General features: G+C 50.6%; 4 protein-coding genes across 4 annotated transcripts; 2 read left to right on the plus strand and 2 right to left on the minus strand.

The window, feature by feature from the left end:
* Window positions 1–3,765: 3,765 nt before the first annotated feature.
* On the plus strand, window positions 3,766–4,733 carry ENH_00039490 (ubiquitin / ribosomal protein CEP52 fusion protein, putative; the record flags this gene model as incomplete). The annotated part of the gene is made up of 2 exons (XM_013580584.1): window positions 3,766–3,972; window positions 4,551–4,733. 2 exons carry the CDS (start codon window positions 3,766–3,768, stop codon window positions 4,731–4,733), a joined length of 390 nt encoding a protein of 129 aa, XP_013436038.1.
* A 426-nt stretch (window positions 4,734–5,159) lies between these two features.
* Window positions 5,160–5,707, plus strand: ENH_00039500 (hypothetical protein, conserved; the record flags this gene model as incomplete). Its single annotated transcript, XM_013580585.1, has 2 exons — window positions 5,160–5,225; window positions 5,468–5,707. 2 exons carry the CDS (start codon window positions 5,160–5,162, stop codon window positions 5,705–5,707), a joined length of 306 nt encoding a protein of 101 aa, XP_013436039.1.
* A 185-nt stretch (window positions 5,708–5,892) lies between these two features.
* Window positions 5,893–7,746, minus strand: ENH_00039510 (TPR domain-containing protein, putative; the record flags this gene model as incomplete). Its single annotated transcript, XM_013580586.1, has 6 exons — window positions 5,893–5,974; window positions 6,088–6,191; window positions 6,316–6,465; window positions 6,581–6,654; window positions 6,805–6,918; window positions 7,068–7,746. The coding sequence occupies 6 exons, from the start codon at window positions 7,744–7,746 to the stop codon at window positions 5,893–5,895; spliced, it is 1,203 nt and encodes a 400-aa protein (XP_013436040.1).
* A 1,063-nt stretch (window positions 7,747–8,809) lies between these two features.
* Window positions 8,810–9,751, minus strand: ENH_00039520 (hypothetical protein, conserved; the record flags this gene model as incomplete). Its single annotated transcript, XM_013580587.1, has 1 exon — window positions 8,810–9,751. The coding sequence occupies one exon, from the start codon at window positions 9,749–9,751 to the stop codon at window positions 8,810–8,812; it is 942 nt and encodes a 313-aa protein (XP_013436041.1).
* Between the last annotated feature and the right edge of the window lie 691 nt (window positions 9,752–10,442).

Here is a 10,442-nt window from a genome sequence, read left to right on the forward strand (position 1 = left end):
TAAAGTTGCACGCCGATGCGGCACCTCCAGCTGGAACTTAGATAATGAAATTCGTCGTTTTTGTTGTGCGTTTTGCTGCCACGAGCAAAGCCTGTCTTGGGTCTTGCGGATGGCCACTCGATCATTTCTTGATGGTTCAATATTGCGTCTGAGAAAAGCTATCCTGCTTGCTACGTTAGCAAAGTAGTTAAGTTTACTGGAGCAACGAAAAAAGTGCTCAGGACGTCAGAGACTCTGCCAGGACAACAATAGCATGAGGATAGGGGTTCCATCACTGCTCCCTCGTCCCGAAAGTAGTGGGACATGCAGGGAAAGCTGCTTTTACCGAATCACTTATCACTTCCCACAAGAGTTGCCTGCTTCTATCTCGATAGCGTGTGCGTAGGCTACAGCCACTGCGAGGCACTGCACTGTGTGCACTGGCTTGCTTTAGTGTACTTTGGGGTCCAGCCAATCAATTACTGTTGAAGTGCATATGCGGAGAGACTTGAACTCTGTTGGTGAAATCTGTAGTCGTGCGCGCACTTGCGAATATGCGCATACGAGGCATCATACAAGGTATCCGTGCTGCGCACACATGTGGAGCGCCCATGTGATTCACCCTTTTCTAACGTGAAAATTAAATGTCTCTTTTTCTATTTCAGACCTACTGGGCATTGTACTAGAGGCCTTAGTGGCCTGGGACGAGTGCGCGCATTAGTACGCGCAGTGTAGCATTTTGCCTCGAGCAGAGGCTTCTCGATGAAGGTCTTCTCCTCCTTCTGGCAAGAAAAATTTCATTGTACAAAAGTAATGGAATAACATTTTAGCGAATAGTGCATCCGGCGAATGTGTTTTGGAATCCTTCACCGTTGCCGGCCCCCAGTTGATCCCTGCTTGTCGCATTGATAGAGGCGTTGAACTTCAGACAAACACTCTCCGTGGCTTAAGACACTATGAAATGTAAACTGAGGACAATATAGAAGAATATGGGACGAAGTGAGCAGGCCACGGCCTGTTGACAAGGCGTACGAATAGGAACAGCACAGGTAATGCTGCAACGAGACAGGCCAACAAGAGGATTGGGGAATTCCCCAGATCTTATATGAGCACCAAAATGAAACAAATATCTGCTCGAAAGCATTACAGAATCTTTACAGTGCCTCGTTCGAGTGCCGTACGGGATCGGTACGGGATCGGATGGAGGTGCAGGGTTGCGAAGCTCACCAAAAAGTGAACCCCGCTTCCGCTTTGGGCTAAACACTCTTTTAAACATTGCATGGCGCTGTTCCATGCATTAGTCCCCCGTATAATTGGCGTGTTCAGGACTGGCCCCATGTTAGAACCCCACCAGTTCAACCAGTCTTGATCTCCCTTGTCCACTGAGCGTACAGCTCGAAACTTGAAAGTTCCGACAAATTCTCCGTCCACGATACCAATCCAAGCCTCATCTTTCTCCTGTAATGGACTCTCGCAGCTTCTAAGCAAATTGCGCTGGCCTGATTTGCTAGAGTGTCTCTCTCGCAATCAACGGCGCACAACTGCGGCAGAGACGGGCAACACAATAGAGGACCAGCTTTACAAATGCATCCATGCCCGAAGACGCGGGCAGGCACATGTGGTGCGGCCTGAAACGTCTGATAAGGCTTTCGATTACAGAAGGACCAAAAGATTGAAGGTGACGTGCATGGCTGCGGAATGGCGGCAGTGAAGAGGGCAGGCCTCGGTAACGCCCTGTAACAGCCATTACAACTCTAAAATTTTTGCCGGACACGCATGTATCCCGGCAATGCAACGGCTCTGCTGTTCTCCCCTTCCTGAGAACACGTGGTGCGCGAACCACCCGGGGAAACATTTTGACGAGCTACCCCAGCTCAGCCTACGCCAACTGCTTGCTCTTCCGCAGCACAATGATCGTAGGTATAAACGTCCCTTTTGTTCATGTAGTTTTCTTCTTCAGTCGAATGAGCTGAAAGGTTTTTCGCTCTTCTCTGCACGCAGAAGCGCAAAAGAACCTCTGCATTGGTCTTCTCTCAGAAAAAGATTCGTGCATACGTAGAGGTCTCACTCACTAGTGTGTGCACAGACAATGCTCCTCACGCAGCTTAGCTGGTTACCCACCCAAGTAGTGGGAGTCTACTTTGGAGCCCCGTTTTTTGGGCGCTGCTCATCGGGCCCGCTGCCGCAACTGGGTCAATTCAGTTGCTCTCAGAAAAAAGTTAAAAGTTTATTAGCCACTATGCCGCCAAAATCATACACGAGTGCGTTCGTTATATATCGAGAAGGGGGACGGACCAATGTTCTGCGCTCAGTAAGCACAGTTTACCTTCAAGAAACTACACCATGCAGCAGACCCACGGTTTCTACGCCGAAGTTGTTGGGCTATGGAAGCGCCAAGACATAATTATGCGGGACGGTCAACAGCACTTCTCCTGCTCATCACACGAGATGCGGCACTTTGTCTAGCACATTTTTCGAAGCGAAAACCGGAAGAGACGATATGGAGAAGCGAAACTATGCAAGTAATTTATTTGGGAGGCAAGTTTATGCAGGCCTGAAGGGCAGCTCTGTCGAGAGAAGACCATGGGAGAGCCATGAAAGCGCGCAGAAGCACAGCCAGTGCAGTCCCACTTTGCTAAATTAGTGGCTAGGAGAAATGTTGGTCATGCATCTATTCGACCCACCGTGTTGAGCAAGGCAGCGAATCATTGCGTTTTCAACTACTTCTGACAACTGAAAGCGTTGGTAAGAGCCAAAAAAGAGAGGGTATTTGGGGTAATGGTTCGCCTGAGGCATGTTCAAATGCTCCTGGGAGCATTTGAATGCTCCACGGAGCATTGGCATCTGACAGGGTGCCGAAGCTTGCCGCAGGTATACAGTTCGAACTTTGCCAGATTGCAGATAAATACGCTAGACGTGCAGCGCACTGCAAGTCAGCTTTGACGTCTGGAATTCACCGTTATACAACTGAAGTACTCTAAAATTGATAAAATTGGTGCGTTGTGTTCAATGGTGCTGGCCTTTCAATGAATTCAAGTTGTAGGCGCTGCAAACTTAGCACAGGCCAAAAACTAGAGGAATAGGGAGCCATGCTCCACACAACGGATCTAAGTTGCTTGCGCCGGACTAAATGAGACTGTGTTTCTGCAGCCGTGAGAACGAAGCGGCAAGCTCATCATTATTGCTTGAGGCCAAGCTTTTGCCAAGGCATTTTCAAAATCTATTCTTCAGGTTACATCAAGTCTTCAGTAACCCTCTCATCACCTAACCGTTGTACGGAGATGTACTCCACAGCAGGCCCTGGAGTAGTGTGTAGGGGCTCTTGTAAAATAAGGACTCTTTTTGGAGAGTTCTTAGGGCCAAAAAGGGGCAGCATGCAGTCTTCTAAGCACTAAATATGCTGAAATCGGGGACGAGATGTCCCAATTGCGGAAACCATTAAACACATACGTCCCTAAACGGCACCGGCCCCAAGTGCCTGAAGCCATGACTGAAGCCACGACTCTATGATTCCCTGAAGTTTTTGCCTGTATATTACACAAAGAAAAAACTAAAAATATGAGGAACGCTAGTAACTAAATGCATTGGGAATCGCCAATCCGCCTTTACCGGTGCTGCAGATTCGCCCTTGGGGCTGACGTCGGAGGCTGCCCCGCCAGCCCTTGCCCCAACCAGAGCAGAAACGCATGTCTACAAGCAGTTGCATACAAGCTTTAGTGGCGAAACTGGTGGGTTTGATTCCGATTGTTCTTGGGTTTCCCCTAGTTTTTTGACGATTTTTCTAAGATGCAGATCTTCGTGAAGACCCTTACAGGAAAAACCATCACTCTCGACGTGGAACCTTCCGACACCATCGAAAATGTGAAGGCCAAAATCCAAGACAAGGAGGGCATCCCGCCTGATCAGCAGCGTCTTATCTTCGCAGGAAAGCAACTTGATGACGGCAGGACTCTTTCGGATTACAACATTCAGAAGGAAAGCACCCTTCACTTGGTAGGCTTCCCCACGGTACACGCACCCGCTTTGATTTCGAAAGTTCTCGGTGGACGTGAGCTGTGATGTAGCCAGTTTTGTGTGGAGTGTCACAATTATACGCTGGGTGAAGCAATGGGTATTTGGTCATGGCGTAGCAACCTATTCCTGACGGGGCCCCTGCGGGGCAGCCACCCAGGAGGCACCGTGGGTTCACGCTAGTTGGCGCCGTCAAACTTGTTAAATTATTTGATGCTTGCCATCGTGAGCCACCATGAAAGATGCAGCCGCTCTAAAACATGCAGCGTAGTCACTTTAGCGGGGTCGCAAGAGTCCTGTGGGATGGCGAGCTGTGGGCTGAACACCGCCGGGCGAAGGTGGCGTGTGCATTGTGGGTCCGCACTTTGCTTAAGCATTTCACTGTAATGTGCAATGGCCTTTCGTAAGTGATTCTACATGCAAGAGGCTGCACGGTCGGAAGTTTTGTGTGCGCTCTGCTGTTTTTTACGTGCCGGCTGGATGCCTGACGTGTGTCATGATCGAATCTTCGTCCGGAAGGGTCTGGACTTTGCTAGTGCGTTTCGTCTGTGTTTCTCCAGGTGCTTCGTCTTCGTGGAGGCATTATCGAGCCCTCCTTGGCGTTGCTGGCGTCGAAGTACAACTGTGAGAAGAAGATCTGCCGCAAGTGTTACGCGCGTCTCCCTCCTCGTGCCACCAACTGTCGAAAGAAGAAGTGCGGGCATACTAGCCAGCTCAGGCCCAAGAAGAAGCCAAAGAGCTAAATAGACGGCACCGGTTGGTCGGGGTGCCTTCTGTCCGTCAGGCGAAGAAGACAAAGCAACACTGTACCGTGTTATCACTAAGCGTTGTAGACACAGTAGCGCAGCAGAACCCCCTTCTGGAGCTGTTGTGTTTGAGGGCGGTAGCAGCAGTCATTGCTACTCGTACGTGGCAGCTGCTGGGCTGCCTGTCGAGCACAAACTTCGAAACAGTTACTTTGCGGAACATCAGTTCCTCCTTTCCACGGTGTGGCGAGATGGGAAGCACCGCAGCGTGGCCGTTCGTAGTGTAGTTCGGCACATGCAAGCGAAGCCGAGCACCTGTGTGCCATGCGGCACGGGCCGGCCCCTAGCAGCTGACCGAATATTAGAGTGTGTACGCTTGTTCACCCTGGCAGGGTGTGGCCGCTGTTGATGCCGCCACAAGAGATGCAACTGGACCCCGGTAAAGACTCAAAGTGGGCAATGGGTAGTAGGAAAATAGACTGTAGGGAAGTTAATCGCTTTGCTACTACGCCCGGCAACACTGCTTGGTGTCGTTGCAGAGGCGCAGAACGGCAAGAGTTCTATACCATAAAATGGAAGAGAACGGACATGCCGGCGGAGAGCAAAGCGAAAGAAAGCCGGCAGCTCCAGTATACATTGCCTCGCCTCTTTTCAGCTGATCTGTTTTCACAGCTGCCCGCAAGCTCCTGTGGCCGAATGTTATGAACACACCAGCCATCTTGTATGCGCAGCGAGTTCCACGACGCTGTGCGATTAGCTCCTCCAGTGCATGTTCTTCGGACGGCAGGAACCAGCCGCTAAGCAGCCTTGTCGCAACGAAGCTTGCGTGGAACAAGTACGGACTACATGCAGGAGGGGAACAGTTGAGGTGGTCCTGCGAAGGGCTCGACGGTTCACAACGACGGCAACCTTTACTTGTTACTTCGGCGGCGCCTTTAGCTCTAAATCCTTCGCAGACATACCAGTATTGACTTTGCCTACGGGGCTATGCGTCATACGCCCACGGGTACCTGAAGGATAGAAACCACCGCCTGCATGAGAAGAAACTGACAAGATATCCCGGGAGCACTGCTAGAAAAAGTGCAGCTTAGAACTCATGAAGAGCTAGCAATTTCGGGCAACCGAGAGCCACACATGTGAATTTTATCTGATACATTCATACTTGCCTCTCTAGAAACCATGCAGTTGCCTCTCTGATGGCGTAGTTTGGGACCAATCGTTTCGCATCGCATGGTTCCCTAACCAGTGCACACACATAGGATGTCCAGAAGCGTAAGCTGCTCTGGATTTTATAAATTCGGTGAGCTATGTAAGATGACGGGAGGAGATTCAGACAAACGAAAAAAAGTACCTGGTTAGCGGCTCTGTGGGCCCATTTCGGTGTAAATGCTCCAGCAGAAGTTTATGTTCGTAAGTGATGCCGCTGGGCGTGATGACCGGTTCGTCCATTAGGCCCTACAAGTTCACCAGCAGACACCAAGATGATCAGCAAGCGGGATTACTTGCTTGGCCGAGTGACATTCTGGAACTGCATGCAACTTATGCACACAATAAATTTGGCAGAGATTACTGGGGTCACCATTGAGATCCTGCACGTGAGAAAGTCGGGAATTTCAAAAGGCGTATCTGCCTCTGCTGCCTCGGCTACAAGATGCTCTAGCTGCGCCAGTCTTGAGTCAACTTCTCCTCTGGACAACTGCCGATGTTCTGCCGCTAGCTCGATGCACTCCTGCGGACAGTGGGAACCGGAGCATCTCTATATGTAGTCGAAAGTGCTGTTCTGTATGCGCCAGCACCCTATTGTTGGGTCCAAGACCAAATATGAGACGTAGGTACACGCGTACCTTCAGAAATGCTTCAAGATCCTTACGGTCTGCCCTTCGTTGCCTACAGTGGCGCGCGTGTCGAAGCTTTTTGGCTGAGAAGGCAAGAGAGAGACAGAAAAAGAAAACATGGGTGCATCCGCAATACAACCGAACTTGTTCCAACAGTTTTCTTGCATCAGTGTACCATTAGACTTTCATAAGTTGCTACACCCTTCTCAACCATGAGATGCGCAAAGTGCTACAGCCTTTCTTGCCGTTTAATAAAGAGTGGCGGATCTCCTGGGCTGCTCGGCCAGACCCTGACGACGACGCTGTCTGTGCCTTCTCCAGCAAGTTGACTCCGGCATCATAGTCCCCTACACCAGTAAAGAAAAACCCGGCTCTAGCATCCCAGAATGACTCATTGTGAGCACCAGAATCTGCCTTTCTTTTGCTAAAGGCATGCGACTGCGGCCTACCGCTCCAAGTCACCCTCAAGCAGAAAAAGTGGGAGGAAAAGCCATACCAAGCTGCACGAGCGCGTCGCCTTTAATATACAGCCCCTTCACATTAGCCTCCTCAAGTGCAAGAGCTGCCTCTGCATCTTGCAACGCTTCCGGATAGCGTTTTTCGCGCTTATGGCAGAGGGCTCTGTTTGTAAAATATGAGGCCACAGTGCCATCCGCCTCAATAGCTTTTGAATAGTACTCTGCTGCCAAACCATACATTCCCCGCCTAAAGCTTTCGTTACCAAGATCCTTCAGCCGGTCTGCCGCCTCTCGATTACGAATCTGGGATTTTTCAGCTGGAGTTGCAAGTTTTACAGGAACGTTGGGATCTTTTGGTGCGCTTCCGCTACTGCTGCTACTGCTGGTATTCTTGTCCGTTCGGGCTGGCTGACTGCCTCCAGGTTGCCCCCTCTGGGCTGGCACCTCACTAGCCGTTTCACGTTGAGGCCCTTGGGATGATGCCGGGGCTCCAGACACGGTAGGAGTTGACGCCGCTCGCTGTGAAGAACGGCCTGGCCTCCACAGATTTCCGCCAGCACGGCTAGGGACTCCATCGGCTGTACTTGTGCGACTAGGTAGTCTGCTAGATCCAGAGCTGCTGCTATCGCTGCTGCTACTGCTGGCCCTGCTGGTTCTGCTGCCCCCTCCTGCCGCCTCAAGGACGGAATTCAATGCTGCTTGAAAGAAGGACTCCATGGGAGTCTTCGGACCGGAAAGGTCTCAGAAGCAGCTTAAGTCACTGACGCTAATTCAGCCTATGCGCGCTTCGCCTCAATCACCCATGAAGGTGCTGCTTTCCGCTTGATCCCCTACAAGATCGATAACTTGGACACGTGGGCTCGAATTTGCGGCAGCAAGGAGGTGCCTTAAGAAGAGAACATGTTACACGTACAGACGGAATTGAAGATACCTGATACTTAGACGAAGATCCACACCGGCTCCTGTAAAGTGGTTAACGAGAACCAGAAAAGTTGAAAATAGTCCACCCTGAAGGGCCAGTAATGTAGTCGCTGCTGCTATCGCCCTAACAAGGCTACTCTTGCATACCCCGCCGAGAAATGTTGCAGACTCGATGGAAGTGCTACAAAGGCTTCGATACCTGCAACCATGATGCAGTGAGATTAAGCCTCAGACTTCTCATCGCCGAGCATGCAAGAGCCCCAGCTGCATCAGTTTCTGCAGAGTTCCTCAGCGACAACTTAGGCCACGACGGTCTCTATAGTAGCGATTATAGCTGCATTTTCTCAGCGATAGTCTGCTTCTACCTTTTCATGCTGCTGCACCCATGACCTTCGCACGTTCACTGAAGAAGCATTCCCGTGCACCTGAGCGCCAAGTCGACGCTATTGCCTTTTGCCGTTGCGTCATTGTAATCATTTGGTAAATATGAGGTTCTATTGAGCTTATGTCACTGTGACGCGAATTTGAACGCTGCTTCAGAAGGCGATAAGTGCCAAGTAGTCGAAGCCGCTGCCGGAAGACTGTGTGTAACGGTGCGAGTGAACAGACCAACGAATGCTGTCATATGCCTGCAGCTTGAGGGCAAGTTATTTTAGTTTACTTCAGGCTGCACACGGGTGAAGCATTAATGCTTCCTACGTAGACTTATGTCTTGGCTCACGGGATGTGCACGCCATCCCGTATCTTGTTCTACGCATGCATGGATTGTGTGACGACGCCCCTCGTGCTAAGGCAAATTAAAGACGCACAACGTGCGATCGCTTTTGCTTTGGAAAGCAAGTAAAGTCTGTGACGTAGATCATAGATTCTTTGCCGCACGGGCTGCCTTGAACGCAGTGGACCAGCGGCCGCAGTTTTCTGCGAAAACAGTGTAGCAGCACCAAATCAGTAAAAGCAGGACAACCGCAAAGATAGTCCACCACATCACGAGTGCACCAGCAGAAATAGTGAAATGCATTTTTGCAACCCCTCGTGTCTTGCGGACGGTGCAAGGCGGACTCTGCAGAACCTCGCTGTTCCCCCACTTGACTGTCATAACGCCGGCTCCAAACGCCGTTTCGTAGTCCGAGTCACATGTGCAAGTAACAGTCCCACTGCCCTTTCCTGGTGAAAATGTGCAGGTGCCTTCACCACAAGGGTTAGCTGCTGGGTTGGTGCATGGATTGTTGTGGGTTTCGCAATTATTGCCAGTAAAAAAGTCTCCACAGTCGCATTTATAGTAAGGCTCAGTATTTGTATCTTGGCAGGTCCCCAGGGAGCACAGGGCACTGCTGCAGTCAATGCCTGTACTTGGCTTGATCCCGCACCCGTCTGTGCACATCGATATGACATCTGTACACAAAGGACCTGAATACGGCATGTCGCACACGCAGATTTGCAAACCTCCATTCTCGTAACAAGTGCCATTGACGCACAAATTAACTGTGCAAAGCGCGGCACCTGCGAACAAGACCCCAGACACTAATGCTGATGATTCCTTTTCCGGCAGCGATGGAGTTCTGTCCTTTGGTCCTTCTTGACAGGTAAGCTGCTGAGGTGACGGGATGAGAATAATGCAAAAAACGATTAAAATGTACAAAACAAAGGGGACGCGACGACAGCATCGAGCAGTGAAGCTTCGATGGCATGCAGCGAAAGGGAATCTCTCGCCGAGAAGGGATATTGATGAACACTGGCTCTTCCCACTTGATATTCCATTGTTGTTTGGTTGCGCTCGCGCGAAAATCAGTGCTTCGAACATCTCCAGAGACCCTCAATAGGCTGCTTGGGATGAATTAAGACTTCTGCATTGGAATTATATGGTGTGGCGCTGGGAGCCGCTTTTGTTGATATGCAGCTGGCGTGAACTTCGGGTACGGCCTTATATCATCCCTTCTCAACCGGATGTCTGCAGCTGTGGTGCGCACTGCTTTCTGGTTTCAAATCTCAAGACGATGCCTCCTCACGAGCCTCAGGGAGTCAAATCCCACTGAAGATCAAAATGGTAACAGCAAGCGATCATTCAGCGGTTCAAAGGGAGGCCTTTCGTGCAAGAAGTTGAGAGCATTCTAGATTGTAAGCCGTTGAAGCCCAGGAATCCCATTCTCCTAATACCCCTGAAATGGAGACAAGTTTCTGGCCCAATACAATGCCTGCAGGAAATTGAGCTCAAAGGGAAGCCGTGGTACGACTTCTCCTATCGTCCTCCAGCAGCACTGCCACACAGAGCATCCACAAGGTCAACTAGGCACTCCAATGTCTAGGCTCCTCCGTAGGTTTGATGGCAGCAGCAACTAGGCGCTTGTAAGAAATAAAATACAAGAGCCGAAACCCCGTAGGTTTACAGTTGTGTGGACGAAAAAACGGCGGTTACGGTTGCTGCTCTGCAGGTAATCATGTCTTTGATGATAAGACCGGAAGTGCAGGGAGAAGCAGCTACACAAATTCCGGCT

The sequence above is a fragment of the Eimeria necatrix genome, genomic scaffold, assembly GCF_000499385.1.
Source record: "Eimeria necatrix Houghton genomic scaffold, Enh_scaff28, whole genome shotgun sequence".
NCBI lineage: Eukaryota > Apicomplexa > Conoidasida > Eucoccidiorida > Eimeriidae > Eimeria > Eimeria necatrix.